The sequence below is a fragment of the Saimiri boliviensis genome, chromosome 9 (assembly GCF_048565385.1).
Source record: "Saimiri boliviensis isolate mSaiBol1 chromosome 9, mSaiBol1.pri, whole genome shotgun sequence".
Lineage (NCBI taxonomy): Eukaryota > Metazoa > Chordata > Mammalia > Primates > Cebidae > Saimiri > Saimiri boliviensis.
Window position 1 is genome coordinate 102,242,856 of NC_133457.1, and position 20,103 is coordinate 102,262,958.

The 20,103-nt window shown below is 53.5% G+C and overlaps 1 protein-coding gene across 4 annotated transcripts in view; it reads right to left on the bottom strand.

The window, feature by feature from the left end:
* The window catches only part of TGM2 (transglutaminase 2), a 37,666-nt gene extending 21,502 nt beyond the window's left edge, over positions 1-16,164 (bottom strand). For all 4 annotated transcript variants that reach the window (XR_012519351.1, XR_012519352.1, XR_012519350.1 and 1 more), the window contains exons 1-4: positions 16,060-16,164; positions 12,387-12,566; positions 6,741-6,983; positions 2,098-2,216 (exon numbers count right to left, since the gene is read on the bottom strand). Coding sequence is in view for 1 of the 4 variants with exons in the window: in XM_003936370.3 (XP_003936419.2) it covers positions 2,098-2,216; positions 6,741-6,983; positions 12,387-12,566; positions 16,060-16,069 (552 nt within the window). In the remaining 3 variants the exon portion in view is untranslated. The remainder of the gene's footprint in view (positions 1-2,097; positions 2,217-6,740; positions 6,984-12,386; positions 12,567-16,059) is intronic.
* Between the last annotated feature and the right edge of the window lie 3,939 nt (positions 16,165-20,103).

Consider the following 20,103-nt stretch of genomic DNA (forward strand, 5'->3'; position numbering starts at 1 on the left):
CAGTAGCCTTCTGTGTTGTGAACCGTCTGTGGCTCCCTACTGCCATCAGCCTGATGTTCAGGGCTGTTCACACTCTGGACACTGCTGCCTTCTCCAACCTCATCTCTTGGGGCTCCTTCACACGCAAGGTATGCCCCGAGCTACAACCTACCTCTCAGGCACGACATAAACTTCCCCACCTCTGAGCTCTTGCATAGTTCCTTTGGCCTAGTATATCGTACACACACCTCCTTGCTTGGCAAACTCCTACTTGTTCTTCAAAGCCCAGCTCAAATGTTCCCTACTTCAAGACCCCGCCTCTGACACCCATAGGCTATTATTCCTTCCCTTCTCCAGGTCTTGTCTTCCTGGAGTGTGATCACCTCCAGAAGCTTTGCAAGGGCCATGTCCCATGGCCCGGCACAAACCTGGATACAAGACAGGACCTTAGGAAATAGAGGAAGAATCTGGCTTTGTTCTCTTTCTCAAGAGAGAATAAAAAGCCCCGAAAGGTAATAGCCAATTCATTTTCTGATGTATTTTATGCATCACGGTCATACCATTTCATTTACATCCCACAGCAGGCTACAGGGTTGCTGGGCAGAGAGTTTTGCAATTATCGTCACAATATTCAGCTGAGAAAACTTTGGTCAAAGCCTGAGATTATATGGCGAAGACTTCCCGATGGTTTCGGGGCAGGATCCTTTGGCCCTGAACATTGAACCTGACACAGAGGCTGCTGGGGGAAGCCTCAGGGGGAACCCCACCCCAGGAGGCCAGTACCTCCTGACACACCGGGAGGTTGAGTGGCCAGGGGTGCAACGGTTCTTGCTTCGTGAGTTTTTCCAGCAGAGTCTCAAGAATTTTTACAGGTCGCTGGATGATAAATGAAATATATCATCACTGGTTTAGAGAACCAGCCCAGGCTGGCCAGCTGGAGAGGGAGAAGCCATGTGAAACAGAGACGAGCCATCAGCTGAGGCCAGCCACGCCCAGCCCAGACAGCATGTGTGGCTGACCCATAGATTTGTGAGAAATAATAAGTGATTGTTGTCTTTGGCCCCTAAATTTCAGGCTTGTTTGTTGTGGGAAGTAGAAAAGTTCCTTTTTTAAAGTTTCCTTTCTTGTTAAAGAATAAATCATAAGTGTACTGATAAATCTTTGTTAAGCCCTATCCTATGTAGCTGCTAGACATGCCATGCCTACATGCACGTAGTACACTCTATGTGCTTGAAATTTTTACCAAGATATCAGTGCTGGACGTGCTCACAGGCATGTCCCAGCTCTCCATGGCTTTTACCTGTTTAGAAAAGTTTTAAGTCGTTAGCCAATTGGGATCTAGTTTAAATTGTGATCTAGTTTAAATCTCCATCTGGCTCCAGCCAACGGAGATCAGACACAGCAGTAAGGACAAACCTAAATGCATCAGGGATAAATGTATCTGTTTTCCTTTGTTCATTGTACTCTCGTGAAGATGGCTAATGAGAGTACCGGTCCTACAGTCCACGAAACAAAAATTGCATTGTGAAAAGATCCTTTGTCTCAGTGCTGATTTTTCTTTGCGGCACCAAACATCTATTTCCAACATTTGTTATGCAGCAGTAGCCAACAGATACAGCCAGATTGGCAGTTTGCAAAGTGTGGTTACTGGCCAAGCAACATCAGCATCACCTGGGAGCTTGTTTGAAAAGCAAATTCTCAGCCCCCACCCAGTGTTTTAACACCCTCCCGGTGATCCTGAGAACCACTGATCTGGGTGAGGGTTTAAAGCCCCTTTTTAGCACACGCCTAGCACATAGTGAGTGCCCTCAAGTACTGCCTGTTATTTTAATATGTGAGCTTTACTGTTCCCTCTTCCCCCTCCCAGGATACCAACCAACTTCACAGCTCCCAAAGGTTCTCCTAGTTCTTTCCCCACCTTAAATCCAGGGCCGCTGCCTGTGCTGCATGACCTCAGGCCAGCCTTGGCCCTCTCTGAACCTTCAGCCATGTTAGGGCCTTTGCATCCCTGACAGCATGAAGTGGGTGACTCTGTGACTCACTCCCACCTGTGCAGCTTTGGCTGCCCCCAGACACACAGGACCTGAGATGGTTTGGAGAGACAGGGTGTGGACTTACCTGCCCAAAGTTCCAAGGTACACTCTTGATGAACTTGGCCGAGCCCTGGTAGATGAAGCCCTGCTGGGTGAGGACGTACTCCTGCCGCTCGTCTTCAGAGTCCAGGTACACAGCATCCGCTGCGGGCAGGAAGAGAGGGGCCTCAGCTCTGCGTCTGGTGAGGCCCAGGGTCCCTGCAAACCTGGCGGTCAAGGATGCCAACTCCCTGGGCCAAGCCAGTGTCTCAGGGATCCTTCCTTCTTTTAATTAGAAAAAGTAACCACTAATTAGAAAAAGTAACCACTAATGAATAATCCCACATCAGTGAGATACTGTGCTATCGGTTAGCCACAACAAAGGCTGCCATTTCTCTGACACTCAGCACGTGCCGGGACCTGTGATACATGGATGACCTCCGTTAGTACATTTAATCTCCAGAAGAGCCTGATGAAGAAGGAATCCTTGGAAGCCCCATTTTAAAGATGGGAAAACTAAGGCTCAGGAATATTTTATAGCTGGCAAAACTGAGACTAGAGATGGAGGAGCACTGGGCCAGGAGTCAGGAAACTCCTGATCCTCATTTGCTGTGTGACCCTGGGCAGGCTACTTCGCCTTCTCTGCCCACCTTAACACCTCACTGACAAAATGCAGATCTGAAAGGTGCTTTGGAAACTAAAGCCCTGAGTAGCATGAGGGAGGAGCCTGATTCAAGGTAAAGAGAGCTCTGTAGCAGAGGGGAAGGCCAAGAAAGGGTTCCTGCAGCTCAGCAGAGGTGGGCTCCTGTCCGGCTTGAGGGAGTCACAGAGGGCTCCCTGGAGGAGGTGGCATCTGAATGTTGTCTTGAAAAATGATTAAGGTTTAGAGACTTGGAACCTGGAGGGTGGCATTCTAAGCAGAGGACCAGAAAGCACAAAGCTTTGGCTGCTGGAAAATGCAGGGCATTTAGTTGTCTGTGGCCAGTGAGGGGATAAAAGGGGGCTGAGGAAGTTGGGGCCAGATGGTAGGAGCCCAAAGGTCAGACTGGTCTTACTGACTTCTTCACCGATGAAGAAACTGAGGGCGAGAAGGAGCGCTCTGGAGCCCCATTATGACTTTGGTGAGCCCCAGGCCCTCTTGACTTCATACATTCCTTCCTCCATTAGAAAAAAAGTAATTGAATTTTATGACTGCCTTCATTAAAGACAGCGATCTCAATATTACATATTAGAAACGATTGTTCAACTTAAATGTTCATTTTTTTCTTGTGATTCAAAAATCAATTAAAACATGTTCACGGGCCCTTAAAACTTTCTCGTGCCCCAGGCGCTGTGCCTGCCAGGTCTAACGGAGAAGCTGGCCCGGGAAGGAAGCAGCTGCCGGACCCTCAGACCCCTGGGCTTTGTCACGCCCATCTGCAGCGACCAGCAGCGCACTTTCATCACAGTGAAGAGAAACGGGAAAGAGGCCAAATCTCTTGTGTATTCTGCTCTTTGGCTCCGGAAACTTCTATAGAAATTAACCTTGAAGTCAATGAACTATAATGGCTCTGCAGCAGCCGGGGGATGTGGGATAAAGAGTGAAAGAGAAAGGAGAATCCAGTGTTTCAACATTAGAATGAGTGTCAGCATTTGTCGACTTGTCCGCACTCCAGCTCAGGATGCCAAGACTGTGATGTCCCCAGCTCAGGTCTCCATCTGGTAAAGGTGGGGGCCCTGGGGACGTGAAGCCTTGCACACAACTGGCACTCGATGCGTTGGTCTTGGAGCTGAGGTACAGGAGGGTCCCATGTTCCAGGCAGACCTTTCCCACCCACCAGACCGATTTCCTCCCGTGGCGGCCCTGAGCTCACCCCGGTCCAACTTCCTACTTCTGCATCACCAGCTCCACGGCTCCCGCCCTGGGATGTGGGTCACTTTAGTCACTGTGCCACTTGGCTGACCGCCACTCCAACCCGCTGGGTGAGGCCAAGTAGGAGGAAGGGAGCCATCCCCCAGAACCACACTCCCCATTCCCTGAACTCTGAAACCCTGTGGCATGGACAAGGGTGGGGACGTCGGCAAGTTCCTGTCTCGTTGGCAGAGCTGCCAACTGGTTGCGACTCTCTGCAGATGGACTGAAATTCGAAACAAGCCTATGGTGGGGTCTAGGAAGGCTACTCTGTCCCAAGCAATTATTTCATTGGCCACAGAGTAGGAAGCAAGGTGCTCATTGACACACCATCCCTGCGCGTGATGAACCTCTGGGCACAACCTCGTGGCCATCAGTAGGGGCTGGACCCCATCCACATGGGCAAGACACAGGGCACTTGAGGTCCTTAGAAAGAATCAGCAGATGTGGCCGGGCGCAGGGGCTCACACCTGTAATCCCAGGACTTCGGGAGGCTGAGGCGGGCGGATCACCTGAGGTCAGGAATTCACCAGCCTGGCCAGCACAGTGAAACTCTGCCTCTACTAAAAATCAGTGGGGCATGTTGGCGCATGCGTGTAGTCCCAGCTCCTCGGGAGGCTGAGGCAGGAGAATCACTTGAACCCGGGAGGTGGAGGTTGCAGTGAGCCAAGATCTCTCCAGTGCACTCCAGCCTGGGGGACAGAGCAAGCCTCCGTCTCCAGAGAAAAGAAAAGAAAAAGAATGAATGAGCAGATAGATGTGTGCAGACCAATGTGGAGAGATCCTCACACCGTCTCTCGAGGGGGAAAAAACCAAGATGTAGGTTGATGTACCCAGTGGGATCCTTTTATGTTTGAGATAGAGAGACAGAGATACCTGTAAAATACAGCAATTTCTCCGGGCACATACAGACTGACCTAAGGAGGTGAGCCCCCACAAAATGTCTAACAATGGTGTCCCCAGGAGGAGGAGTCAAGGTGGGGGCCATTTCTCTATAGGCTTGAAGCCCTCCCCTCCCCTCCGCTCTCTTTCCCTCCCCTCCCCTTCCATTTTATTGAGACAGAGTCTTTCTCTGTCGCCTAAGCTGGAGTGCAGTGGCATGATCCCAACCAACTGCAGCCTCGACTTCCTGGGCTCAAGCGATCCTCCCACCTTAGCCTCCTGAGTAGTTGGGACTACAGGTGTGTCATCGTGTCCAGCTAATTTTTGTATTTTTTATGGAGATGGTGGATTTTGCCATGTTGGCCAGGCTGGTCTTAATCTCCTGGGCTCAAGTGATTCCCCCGCCTCAGCCTCCCAAAGTGCTGAGATTACAGGCGTGAGCCACTGCACCTGGTCTTGAAGCTTTTCTAAAGAGAATGCTCTCATGGCTTACCACTATTGGAAATAAAAATCAAAATACGGAAAGGAGAAAAATTTAAAAGCTTTCCGCTCAAATATAAAGTACCTCAAAATAGAGAAGAAGAAAAAAAAAAAAAAAAAGCAGTGGCCCAGCAAGGAGGTGACTGACAACCCCTGGCTCCTCCCCCTGGCTCAAGTCAGTTTCCGTTGTTCCAAACTCTCCCCTCTCACTTTCTAGTTTTGTCCAAGATTGTCCACTTATTTATTGAAAGAGGTTCCAAAGACCACTTACCTTCTCCGAGCCGGCGCTTCCTGTGTGTGAAGTGGGGACGCTGACATCTCCCCCTTGGGATTGTTGAGAGGCCCGACAAGGTAGTGCGTAAGGAGGCAGCTGGGTGGTCAAACTGCTCCTACTCACCCCTCACCCCAGCCCGCCCTCCAACCTCACCTCCCCGTTTCCCTTCCCCAAACCAGTCTGGGTGAGATTTAAAACAGGGCCCTCACCTTGGCCAGGTGTGGTGGCTCACACCTGTAATCCCAGCACTTTGGGAGGCTGAGGTGGGTGAATCACCTGAAGTCAGGAGTTCAGGACCAGCCTGGCCAACATGATGAAACCCCATTTCTACTAAAAATACAAAAATTAGCCAGGCGTGGTAGCAGGCACCTGTCATCCCAGCTCCTGGGGAGGCTGAGGCAGGAGAATCGCTTGAATCTGGGAGGCAGAGGTTGCAGTGAGCCGAGATCATGCCACTGCACTCCAGCCTGGCATACAAGAGCAAAACTCCATCTCAAAAAAAAAAAAAAACAAGGGCCCATGAAACAGATCAGATGCAGGACATAGTGCCCGGGCCTGGGCTTCAGCTGGGCACTCTATTCCTGATGGGAGGCTTTTGAAACTAAGACACTGCCAAGCCCTAGTTGACAGTGGCCTGGGAACATGCAGGCCTCAAACGGGGCATGAAGTATCTCGGTAAATACGTGGAATTGGGCGTATCATTCTGCTTCCTTTCCTTTCTATTTTTTTAGAGACAGGGTCGCCCAGGCTGGAGCGCAGTGGTGTCATCATGGTCACTGCTGCCTCGGTCTCCTGGACACAAGTGATCCCCCACCTCAATCTCCCAATGAGCAGGGACCACTGGCGTGCACTACCACACCCAGCTACTTTTAAATTTTTTTTGTAGAGACAGGGTCTTGCTCTGTTGCCCAGGCTGGTCTTAAACTCCTGCCTTCCTCAAGTGATCCTCCCTCCTCAGCCTCCCAAAGCGCCGAGATTCCAGGCATAGATCACCATGCCCTGCCTTTTTGTCTTGAGGGTTTTGTTAGGCTGGGGCACAGCGGGCCTCACGCAGTCCCCTTTATGTGTGTCTCTTACCCCTGTTCTTCCAGCTCCAACGGCCTTCATGGGTGGATCCCGCCCTGCCCACCCCAACGCTGTGAGCAGGGGAAGCCTGGCTCACCTGGGCACCACGCGTTGAAGAGCAGGGTGAAGTGGCCCAGCACGAAGCTGGAGCCCTGGTAGCCGGTGGCGGCCTCCAGGCTGAGGCGATACAGGCCGATGGGGGCGTCGGCGGGGGCGGTGAGCTGCAGCGAGAGGGCGCAGTCCTGCTGGTCCACCACGGTGGCCGTCCAGCCCCCCTCCTCCACAGCGTCTTGCAGTGGAAACCGGGCCTTGGTCCCGGCCTGCTCGCTGGGTGCTGGGCCTGTGGAAGGAGAAGCAGTAGCCATGTGCTAGGGGTGGGCAGGGCTGGCAGGGCAGGGCAGGGCACCCACCTGGGGTCCCCCGGCTGGGGCTCCAGGCCTAGTTCTGCCACTAACCACTGAAATAACTTCAGCAAGAAGTTTTATCTCCCTGAGCCTCGGTTTCCTCATCTGTAAAGGGGGGCTTTGAACCCCAGCTTTTCGAAGTGGTTCTGTGGGGATGCATAAAAAGCCACAGGCACACAGCACATCCTCAACTAGAGCGCTTCCTTCTGAGAGAGGACCACGCAGCCCGGAGCCACGCCCCAGCTCCACTGCTCTTCGATGACACGACTTTGACAGGCCCATCCCTCTCGCTGGGGTCGCCTGGCCCATTTGTGTAGCATAGACAAGGATTCAGCAAGATGCCCTGGGGCCTGCCTTTCCTGCCTAAACCCTCTACCCTTTCTTTTCTTTCTTTTTTCTTTTTTTGTGACGGAGTTTTGCTCTTGTGGCCCAGGCTGGAGTGCAGTGCTGTGATCTCGGCTCACTGCAACCTCCGCCTCCCGGGTTCAAGTGATTCTCCTGCCTCCCCTTCCCAAGCAGCTGGGACTATAGGTACATGCCACCATGCACAGCTAATTTTTGTATTTTTAGTAGAGACGGGGTTTCTCCATATTGGTCAGGCTGGTCTTCAACTCCCGACCTCAGGTGATCCGCCCGCCTCAGCCTCCCATAGTGTTGGGATTACAGCCTCGAGCCACTGTGCCTGGCCACATCCTGCTTTTCCTTTCAGAGAAGGAAGCCCAGATGCTGAGCAGGAAGGGACCTCAGCCCGCTGAGAACCCCTTGCTGTCGGGCCGTGAAGGATGCCGGCTGGCGTCCCAAGCCCCCCAACTGCTGTCCCCCGCATCTCCATAGGCAGCTCCGAGACGCCGGTCAGAACCACCCCTCACCTTCCTATCGCCTTTGACACTTTATGAAGCACCGGCTTCCTTTGAGACCCCTTGCCCAGGTGAGAACACTGGGGCTGAGAGAGAAGGGGTCTCCCAAGGATACCCTAGGAGTTTGTGGCCAAGGTCGCATCTGAAGGGGTCTGCTGCTCTTGGTGGTCTTCTACGGTGCCTCTCCTTCCCAAAGAGGACACTCTGGCCGAGTTCTCAAAGGTACAGTGATGTGCACTCTCTGAAACGCAGCTGCTTTTCCAGGTGGGGGGAGGGCCCCGCCCCCGCAGGCAAGTCTGAGTCACGGGCAGGGCACGGCGAGGAGGGGCTGGCCGCTTTCTGGCCATGGGCGGTGGAGGGGAGACCGAGGACGTTCTGTGCCTGGCTGGGCGGGTGCCCGGGAGAGTTTATTTTTATTCTTCCATCTCCCTCCCTGCAGCTCTGCCCACCCGCTGCTGGCATTATTGGGGCCTGCTCAGCCAGGGGCCCCCTCCCAGCCCCCAGCCCCCTCCTCCCTGCCGGCCAGCCCCACTCACACCCAGCTCAAACGTAACCATGAACTAACAGGAATGATCCAGGCCTCTGGGGCCCTGCCCAAGTGCCAGCAGCCGACTGGAAGCCTTTGAATGTTCCCTAACTTCCAGAGCTGGCGTCCGGGGAGGAGCCGTGCAGGTTTGGGGTCCCAGACCCACCCTGGGTCTGGCTCCCCGACTCTGCCTCTGAGCACTGTGTGACCTGGGCCACATCACCAGGCCTCTCTGATCTGTTTTCTCACCCAAGAAGAAAACGGGCTTAGGCCACATGCCTGGGAGGGTCCAGTCTCAGGTTTGAAACGGACTCTGTGACAGACAAGTTACTAGCTTCTCTATGCCACAGTTTACTCATCTGTAAAATGGGCCAGCAGCAGTGCCTCCCTATAAGGTTGTTGTGAAGCTTAAAGAGGACAGGTATGCAAAGCATCCCACAGGCGCCTGGTGTGTAGTAAGTGCTAGGGAAATCATAGGTAGTCCTGCTCAGTTTTCATGCTCACCTCCCAGCTCTGTGTAGAGGGTTCTGTGAGAGTTCATAGAAAGCATTCCCAACAGTGACCAGCTCACAGTAATTATGCAGGACATGTGAGCTATCGTTTGTGTCACTAAAAGGGGCCACTAAACATCTGAATTCTCAGGCCAAATAGCAGATTGTGAGGACTGGAGTGGAGTGTAGAGATCGTCTAGTTCAGTTGAAGAACTTCACAGATATGGAAACTGAGGCTGAGGGGGTGGCGCTGGGGTGACCATGGAGCACCATTTGCTCAGGACAGCCTCAGTTTATGCCAGGGGTCCCAGCATAATTCTTAAGGGCGCTCTTTTCAATCTCAGAACCATCCTGGCTCGGAGGCTCGATGATCTGGTCTCCGTGGCTACAGGCCTGGGCCAGGTCCCATCGCCACTGTCGCTGTCAACATGTCACCCTCGGGGACAAGTCAGGAAACGCACTTCCCTTTTTCTCTATCTTGGGGCAACCATGCACACATACTAACCCCTTTTTTTCCCAGGTCCCTGGGGGGCAGGAGAAGGACAGGCTGTCCCCCCAGTCCGCCCGCCACTCACATAAGCTGGCTTCACAAATTCCTTGGCTGTGGTTCCACACCATCCTCTCTGCGGGACCAGGGCTTCCATGAGGACCACTCGGGGCCCAAATGACCACAGGGACCCTAGGCGCCCTGGCCACTATCCCAGACCATGGTGGCTGGGTTGGGATGGGGTGTGTGAGCAGAACCTTCCAGAGTAAAGCCTTCGATCAGCCACATAAGGGTTCCTTTCACTCCTCCAGTCTGACCTCACTTCACTGCCACCTCCACACCCCTCAAACCCCGACCCCGCCTTGGAGGGAAGCAGAGCTTTATTGCTCTAACAAGGATGGCATTTGTCTAGTGTGGTCCGGACCCCATAACAGAGTCTGTCAGGTCTCTAACTGTCTGGGTGAAAACACAACATCTGGGAATGTGTGGGATCAGGCCACACAGTCCATTCGCTGAGTGACCTTCGCCAGCTCTCCTGCGTCTCTGGGCCTCAGTTTCCCATCACAAGCTAGAATGTTCCCGCACAGCAGCAGAGTCACCTGGCCAGGCCTTGAGCCGGGCGCTGAACCAGGTCAGGCCTGGAGCTGGTGGGGGGAGCTGGTTTCCTGGTATTGTCCCTCAGGCTTCCCCAGGCCCTGGGAATTTCATGGTTGCTTGGACAGGGAAGCTGTGTGCACTGAGCCCTGGGCTCCTCCGTGGCTGCCTACAGGGGCTGCGGAAGTGACCAGGGCAGGTTGGTTATGGGCTGAGATAAGTCGGTGGGGACTGGAGGATGGAGATTAGCTGCTGGGGTGGGAGGGTCAGCTACCCTTCACCCAACCCCAACTCAGGGCCCTAATGAGCTAACACTATGCCGCCCAGACAGTTAGAGATGGACAGGAGAAAGGCGCCTGGAGAGGGAAAGAAGGGAAAAGCAGGTGGTATCCTTAGCAAACGAACGCAGGAGCAGAAAACCAAATCCCACACGTTCTCCTTACAAGTGGGAGCGAAGGGACGAGAACACGTGGACTCGCACGGGGGAAGGTAACAATACACACCGGGGCCTCTTTGAGGGTGGAGGGGGGCGGGAAGAGGAGCAGAAAAAATAACACTTTAGTATCTAGGTGATGAAATCATCTGTACGGCAAACCCCCGTGACACAGGTTCACCTATATAACACACCTGCACATGTACCCGTGAACCTAAAATAAGAGTTTAAAAAAAGAAAGAAAAATAAATAAAAAAGAAAGGAGAAATCACAGACTGCCCAAGCCAGCGGCTCGTCTACCGTGCCATCTCACAGAGGAGCACACGGGGCCCTGGCAGGCACTGGTGATAAATGTGCCCGCTGCAGGGACAAAGGGATGGAGCGCCTCACTCTGTGGTTGGGGTCTGAAGCCTTCTGTGTCCCTAACTCGCTGTGTGACGGCCCCTCCTGAGCCAGTCACTGACCTTCCGTAGCCTCAGCTTTCCCATCTGCAAAATGCAATCCTTTATACTTCTAGCTGCAAAGATTCGAGGCAAGCATGTGTTCAGCTCCACGGATGTCGTGATTTTCACTATCCCAAGCCTGACTCTTCTCAGGTCACCAGACCCAGCCCTTAACTGCCATGTACTCTAACTTTCCACTTCGTAGAAGGGGAAACTGAGGCTGGAAGACCAGAGACTTGCTGGGGGTTCCTCGGCTCTGTTAGCAAGGGCCCTACAGGGGCCAGTGTGCTTGTGGGGGAGCCCCTGGGAAGTGGGTGTGCCTCTACCAGGAGGACAGGGGCAGGGAGGAGAGGCTCGGAGGGGAAATCCGAGGCTAGCCTGCAGTCCCCATGATAAGCCTTATCAACGGCCTTCTAGGTCCACGCAGGCCTCAGCCAAGGAATGCTTGCTGCCATCTCTGCCCTCAGAGACTTCAGAAAGCACTGGCCTTTCCCACCCCGAGTCCCAGCCAGATGGCCCCTCACTGACCTCAAGGGAGTGGCTCCCACCAGATCCCAGCCCAACTGATTTGGCATTTGAGGCCATTTTCCCAGGAAAGGCCAACAAAGAAAACGGGCAGCACACATCTGTTGGGTGAGATGGCTGGGGTCTCGGCGTCCCTCTACCTATCCCTGGGGCCCCAGTACAAAGATAAGCAACAGCTGCAAACAACCACAGGCCCTCCCCTATAGCAGACACTTAACAACCTTCCCATGTGAGGCCTTTCAGATGATGAAACTCAGGCTCAGAGAGGTTAAGTAATCTGCCTAAGGTCACACTGCAGGTGGGCAGCCCAGCCTGCACTGGAATCCAGGTCTCTCTGTCCAGCCCTGGAGATTGAGGCAGCCTCCTAATGCTTGGAGAGTGAACTGCTGGGACACAGAACTGCCCACATAGAAGGCCGAAGCCAGCTGGGCTCTTTCTCTGCCACCCAGGCCTGATTTGAGCCTGATCCCAGTGCCTGGCTGGGTTGCATGGATTTCAGGCAGCAGAGAGATTAGAAAGTTGTTTTGATATGGGAAAGGGCAGACAGGATCTTTTTCCTTTTTCTTTTAAGGTGGTGTCTTGCTGTGTTGTCCAGGCTGGATTCAAAGTCCTGGGCTCAAATGATCCTCTCACCTCAGCCTCCCAGATAGCCAGGATTACAGGCATGCACCACGATGCCTGGCTTGTGAATGGGATCTTGATCAACTTTCCAGGTCGAAGGCTGACCTGCAGGCTCTCAGCAGCTCAGGTGGCCAGCGGCACAGGCTTGCTCACAAAGCTGGTGGTCCACCATGACATCTCCTCCCTTTCTAGGCCTCAGTTCCCTCATCTCTAAAATGGGGCTAGTGACAGGTGGCAATCTTCCAGGGAACAAAGAGGGGTAAAGTCATTTGTCCTGTTATCTGTCAGGGGTCTGGGGCATGTCGGGGTGGAGAGAGAGGAAGTGGTGATGGTGGTGGTGGAGTGGGGTTGCGGGTACTCACCGGTCACGACGCTGAAGGTGAGACTGTCTACACTGGCCTCGTAGTTGCGGCCCTCAAAGTGCAGGGTCAGCCGGAAGGGCTGGCCCCGTCGCACCACCAGCTTCTCCCGGCACAGGTCGGCCGTGTGGTGGTCTCGGCCATTGGATTCCAGCTCCAGATCACACCTCTCCAAGATCAGCTCTACAGAAACAGAAGGAGAGGCATGAGCCTTGGGAGCACAGCTATGAGCCCCAGCGACAATCTGCCCTCCCTGGACGGGGGCCTTATGCCCTCTTACTCCCCACGAAGCACGGCTGTTCTCCCTGCTGACCTCTCTCCACAGCCCTTGTCACACAGGGGCTGGAGAGGGCCCAATCTCCCTAACCCTTTTATGTTCTTTTTAATTTAATTGAGACAAGGTCTTGCTTTGTTGCCCAGGCTGGAGTGCAGTGGTATGATCACTCACTGTGGCCTTGAATTCCTGGGCCCAGGGGATCCTCCCACCTCAGCCTCTTGAGTAGCTGAGAGGACAGACGAGCATGACTAATTTTTTCATTTATCCATGAGCTGAGACTATAGGGGCATGCCCAGCTAATTTTTTCATTTTTGGTTTTGCCATGTTGCCCAGGCTGGTCTTGAACTCTTGGGCCAAGCGATGCTCCTGCCTTGACCTACTAAAGTGCAGACACGAGCCACAGTGCCTAGCTTTCCCTAAATCTTTTAATCACAAGATTGTGACCCCCTGTGGCACTTCCTAGCTGTGTGATCTCCAGCAGCCATGGGGAACGGCAGTATCTACCTCCCAGGGCTGGTGTGAGATGAAATGAATTAATGTATGTAAACCCATACAGTGTCTGTTGTGTAATAAATATTCAATAAACATGAGCTATTCTATTGTTATGAGAGGGTTCTTCTGGTTTAAACAGGGTCAGTATTTGGTATAGGTCAATTACATGGGCTTTGCCTTTAGATCCGACTTTCAATTTACAGGAAATACACAGGGCTGAGGAACAAGTTAAACACAGAACCAGGATGCAATTGAAAAGCTTCATACACTGGGAAACTATTGACAAAGGATCCAGTTTCTTTAACAAAAGGTTGCAAGAAAAATGAAAAAAAGAAAAAAAAACTATTAAAGAGAGAACCTATAGAGAGAAACTTAAACCCATTGTGATGTATTGATCTTATTTGGATCTTGGTTTCAAAAAAGTATTTTAAAAGATTTATTACATGTATAAGACAACCGGAAATTTAAATACTGATGGCATAATGGTGATATCAAAGAATTTTTGTTAATTTGAGAGTCCTTATCCTTTAAAGACATACAGTGAAACATTTACAGATGACATGAAGTGGTGTCTGAGATTTGCTTGCAAATAATAGATGACGTGGGCAGGGACAGGAGAAGCCACAGTGGTCAGGACTGGGTGATGAGGACGTAGGAATTGATTAAACAGTTCTCCACAATGAAACATTTTTAACATGAGAGGAGCTTTGGAGACTTCCAGAGGTAGGTTTTAGTTCTGCTGTGCTGCTGTGTGAGCCTGGGTAAGTGTCTCCCCGTCTCTGTGCTTCTTCCTCTGAAGTCTCAAGGGGCTACTGGGGAACCCCTTCCCCAAGGCCCAGCCCAAGACAGAAGCTTGATATGTGAAAGTTCCATTTACAGTTTCAGATGGAGCTGAGGACAAGGGCAAGGTCAGGGTGACAGATGGGTGGGAGTCTGGGGGAAAAACAAATCTCAGAAACCTTGCCACACTCAAGGTCAAGACTGGGAAGATCTTAAGGTGGAAGGAGTGGACAAGACAGACTCTCCTAGTTGTGGGGCCACTGGAGAGCATGTGGTCCAACTGAGGCCCAGGGGCAGGGATTTGTTCGAAGTCACCCGGCAAGTTGGTCCTTGCCGTGGGGCAGCCCAGGTCTCCTGCCCGACATCGACTGTTCTAAAAATGAGATGCAAGGTGACTTGTGTGTGAATTATTTCAACTTAAATCCCAGAATGACTCCCTCACATAGATGCCATCATAATTCCCATTTTGTAGGAAAAGACACCAGGTGGCCCCAGGTCCCAGGACAAGTGGCTGCTTTGGGACTGGAATCCAGAGCTGTGGGATTCTGTAGGATTCTGCCCTGGGAACCACCTCACTACAGCCCAGAGTTTGTTCCCCAGCCCCTCTTATGACCCTCCCCCACCATGTCCTGTGTTGTTCTCAAACCTGGGGGCAGAGAGCTCCGTGCCACTGAAGTATCAGGGATGTCGGTCCCCCTGGAATCGCAACAGGAGAGACCTCTGTGGCCAGAAGGAAGAACTTCCTGCTGGCCTGCTGGGCCAAGGAAATGCTGTTTTTGGAAACTTCAATCCCAGGGAGCTTGAGTAGGAAAGAGGTCATTGTTGTCCCTGTGGAAGACCCTGGCGATATGGCCAGTCCCTGGGCTGTGGGAGACATTTTCTCAGTCTGTTCTCTGAAGAAGGGCTTCCAGAAATCATGTCTAGCTCCAAAGGTGCAGAAACACTGGGGTCTAGAATCGTAGGATTTATAGGATTTCTGCACGGAGAAAGGGTCTAGGTCTTCTAGGCCAGTGAGACCTCTGTCGGAAGTGGCCACTGTGACGTGAGGCTGGGGGCTTGTCATAACTGGCTTCTCCAGGATTTCCCAGCACCGCTGAGTCCTGCTTTTGAGCTTGGGGGTGAGAAGATGCATTGAGGACAAGCGGCCACCGAGGTGACACATCACAGTGTGTTGGGAGCTGGGTGGCTGAGACCACACAGCAGGGTCAGGCGGGTCCACAGTTCCTGCCACCCACGCCTGCTCCACCGGCCCCATGTCCCCGTCCCACACCCCTTCTCGGGGGAGGCAGTGGGTGCAGAAGCCATCCCTGGATGAACTTGACCGAAGAGCCAGCTGGGATTCTGGGTCCAGCAGTGACATCCTTCATGGTAGAAATCCCTCCTGCTGGGAGCTAAGACAGTGCTGCTTGTGTGTGTGTGTGTGTGTGTGTGTGTGTGTGTGTGAGGGAGGGGGCTTACTGGTATGAAATTAATTAAGCCTCTGTTCCACGCCCCTCGGCCCTCACGGATGCACCAAAGGCTGACACTATTGTCCTTATTTTATAGGTGAGACTCAACAAGTGGCCAGGGTGTAGGGTTGCAGAACTTGAGAGCGGGAAGAGCAAGCCTGGTTTCCAAAGGCTCCCCCATAGGATGCTGAACGCTCCTCTCCGGCCTCTGGAGCCAAGGACTCAGCCAGGCTTGTCTTGCACACCACTGGGGTGGCATGCACACCCCTTCCGGCTGGCAGGGACCTCCCTAACCTAGGTGTTCTGAGGCCAGGCCCGTACCCCCTGTACAGCTCCAGGCACACATCAGGAGCCAGCCCCCACTGACTGTTGGAGAACACATGCCAGTGATTTGCCAGGACCGCACTTTACAGTTTGCAACACTCCTTCCCGGTCCATTGCACCACCTGATCTAGGGAGGCAAGGGTTTATGATTATGCACTGCGGATGGGGAAACTGAGGCTTCAAGCAGCCCCGACGCGCCTCCCCACCCGGTCCAGTCTGCCTGTTGCTCTCCAAATCAGGACTTAGGGATTCAGATCCCACCGGGTCCTGACCCCCAATTCCCCGTGGGGCACCTGAGACCTGAGAGGTAGCCCCGGGGCCCCTGAGCGGCGGCGGCGCTGACTCTAAAACTCACCCTCAGCCATGGTTGGGCGGGGGCGGTGGCTCCTTCCACTGGCGGCGGGACCCTCCAAGTGCGACCACGGGCTGCGGACACTGCCGAGGCGGAGCGCGGCGCCAATTTATAGCCCGCCGTGGGGCGGGCCGAGGGCGGGGCCGCGCGGGAAGGCGGCGACCTGGGAGGCCACCCATTACCCAGTCCCGGGCCCACGCCGCCGGCGCTGGGGCGCACCCCGGGGACCGGAGCCCGAGGGAGGGACGGCGGCTGGGCGAGGGCGCCCCCTGGGGGAGCGAACGGGGACACACACACTAGCCCAGGACACACACACCTGGACCCACAGAGTCAGACCTTGGAGAACAGACACCTGGACACACACACTCAGATACAGACACAGGCACCACCCTCACAGAAACACACAACGGAACCGGGTGCACAGGAGCACCTGGACACATAGGCGTGGACTCTCAGGTCAGATCTGGGATCAAGGACACCCCCACCCACAACATACACACACGTGCACACACACACACGCGTGCGCACACACACACTCAGATGCACATACACAGGGAGCGGATGCAGACACACAGAGATGGGGCTGCGGAGATACACACAGACACAACTACAGAAGACATGTCTGGACACACAGACACAGTGACATGGACACAAAATCAGATTCGAATTGTAGGGACCCACCAGGACATAGACACAGCCTGACACATAGCCGGGTAGCCTTGACCGCGAGCCATACACAGCTGTGGATGCAGATGAGTAGGTGTCTAGAGGCAACTGGCGCACACACAGACCTCCAAACACCAACTGCTACTGTCAGATGTGGACCCAAAATCAGAGAGGGCATGCACAGACACGCAAAGATGTGGCTACCCAGAGGTGAACCCACATGCAGGCATGGACTCAGGTACAGACATGCAGACGCACCTGCAAAAATGAGACACCCATATCCCTCCCGGAAGCAAACCCAGATAATCCTCACATCTCACCCATCCTTGTATCTGCCTAAGCCATCCATCCACTCATCCATCCACCCACCCATTCACCCATCCATCCACCCATCCACCCATCCACCCATCCACCCACCCATCCACCCACCCATCCATCCACCCATCCACCCATCCATCTACCCATCCACCCACCCACCCATCCACCCACCCATCCATCCACCCATCCATCTACCCATCCACCCACCCACGCATCCATCCACCCACCCATCCATCCACCCATCCATCCACCCATCCACCCATCCACCCATCCACCCACACATTCACCCATCCATCCACCCATCCACCCATCCACCATCCACCCATCCACCCATCAACCCACCCATCCATCCACCCATCCATCTACCTATCCATCCACCCATCGATCCACCCATCCATCTACCCATCCATCCACCCATCCATCTACCTATCCATCCACCCATCGATCCACCCATCCATCTACCCATCCATCCACCCATCCATCTACCTATCCATCCACCCATTGATCCACCCATCCATCTACCCATCCACCCATCCACCCACCCATCCACCCACCCATCCGTCCACCCATCTGTCCACCCATCCATCCACCCATCCATCTACCTATCCATCCACTCACCCATGCAACACCTACCCACCCGCCTATTCATCCAATTCATCCTTTCATCCATCCCTCCTCTGCCTTTTCTTCCCTCTCTCCCTCATTCTATCCATCCACCGAGCTTTCTTGAGGGCCCACTGTGTGCCAGAAAGGAGCAAGGCCAACTTCCCAGGGACTCAGCCTAGGACTCCTTGAACCTGGCAAACAGGGAGCCCATCTCTCATCCTGGTATCTCTGGTCGCCTGGTCTCTTGTGCTTCCCAACGTACTGTGAGGCCTGAGCAGAAGGGTTCCTGGAGAGACAGGGCTGTGGGGCTCTCCCAGCACTTTTTCCAGAACAAACTCTACATCTATTGATGAATTTGGATGATAAAAGCGGCCCCATCTCCACTCCTAGGTGACACCTGGCACAGGGGAAAACCCGGGTTGCTTCCGTGGATATTTGTCCCTGGGTCAAACGGGCTCTGGCTGGAGTCTCAGTGAACAAAACCACAGACACCGTGTTGGGTCCAGCCGACCCGTAATCGCCCCATTTTACAGATGTTGTTGCAGAACTGTTCCTTGCAGCCAGTGAAAGCTTAGAGGAAAGAGCAGGGTGAGGAGAATCACCCAACCCAGAAGGAAGTCGGTCAGGAGGCCAGGGCTCAAGTTCCCACTCTGCTCCTGAGCAGCTGTGTGGCCATGGGCAGGGTTTTGGCTTTCCAGGCCTCAGTCTCCTCCTCTGCAAAATGGGGGCAATAATCTCTCCCTCACAGGCCTGAGTAAGACTCAATCTAAATGACCGAGGTTGCGTGTCTTGTATATGGTGAGCATGCAGTAACTGGGGTCCCTGAGGCTTGGCACTGAAATAGCCGGTGTCCCAGAACCTAGCTGTTTTAGGACCCCAAGGAGAGACAGGAGGTGCAGGGACAGTCAGGTCCATGGAAGGAAGGCTGTGTTTCCACAGGTGTCAGCCCTGTTCCAAATGAAAGGATGGGTTTGGCCTTTTCCACCAGGTACTTTTTCTTTTAAAAACCCTCAACCTGGGAGCTCCCTAGAGGACAGGAAGCCACCTAAGTATTTTATTTTTATTTCTTTGAGACAGGGTCTCACTCTGTCACCCAGGTTGGAGAACAGTGGCGCGATCCTGGCTCACTGCACCTCTATCCCTCGGGCTCAAGCGATCCTTCCACCTCAGCTCCCCTGAGGCGCTGGGACTACAGAAGTGCACCACCATGCCTGGTTAATACTTCTGATTTTTGTAGAGATAGGGGTCTCACTGTATTGCCCAGGCTGAACTCCTGAGCTCGAGTGATCCGCGTGTGTTGACCTCCCAAAGAGCTGGGATTATAGTCATGAAACACCGTGCCCGGCCCACCCAAGATTTTTAAACTCTTCTTGATCATGGTGTCCAGCATAGTGCCTGGTTCACCGCCAGCCCCCAGAAATGTCTGATTTGAGAAATAGTCAATTCCGTCAGCAGCAGCAGCCCCATTCTGAACGTCTCTATTCCCTTTTCCCGCAGGCCTGGACTGACTTCATCACGCAGAGTGGGTGTGCCATGCCGCCCTGGGTTTACATTTTGGCCTCTTCACTATGTAGCCATGTCCACTACACAGCAAGTCACTCAACCTCCGTGCCTCAGTTTCCTCATTTATAAAATGGGGACAGTAATGGTACCTACTGCACACAGTGTCGTGAGGACTGAGTAAGCTAATTTACGGAGGGTTTTTACATAGCAACCAGCAAACGGTCGGCTCCCAGTGGATGCTGGCTGTGAGAAGGATCCCATTAGGTGATATTCTTGAAGCTTAGCACAGAATTCCAGGCCTGCCCCCGACCCAGCCAGCTGCCTCCACTTCCTCTTCCACATTCCACAGAACTACGGCCACCTGAGTGACGCATGGCCTTGAGCAACCCCAGGATGGGGCCAGCTGGAGTCAAGACTGGCTTCTGGGAAGGTGGCAGATGGAGGCCAGACCCCAGGCTGGGCCCAGAGACCTGGATTCCAGTCCCCGTGACCAGGCACCCTTGCCCCGCTCTGGGCTTCAGTTTTCCCATCTGTTCAAAGGGACTGGAAACCGTGCCCTGTCTTAAACGATTCAAAACTCCACCGAGTCCCAGAGAGGCTGATCATGGGCTCAAGATCCGCAGTCGGGGCCCTTTGTCATCCATCCAGGGGAAGTGCTGTGCAATGAGCAGACACCAGAACAGGAGGGCTCTGAGGTCAATCTTGGCTGTGTGGCCTGGGCAAGTTGCTAGGCCTCTCTGAGCCCCAGTTTTCTTCTCTATAAAATAGGTATAGTAAGAGTCCCTGTCACTGGGGATTAGAGATCATGTTTCTACAGTGCTAATCACACAGTAAGTACTCAATAAAGTCATCCAAGCTTCATGATGATGTCATCAAGACTCAGGACTCTCTCCAAAAAAAGGGAGGTTCCTATGTGTGGGTGAAGCAGGTTGCAGTCATTGTAGAATATTTGGC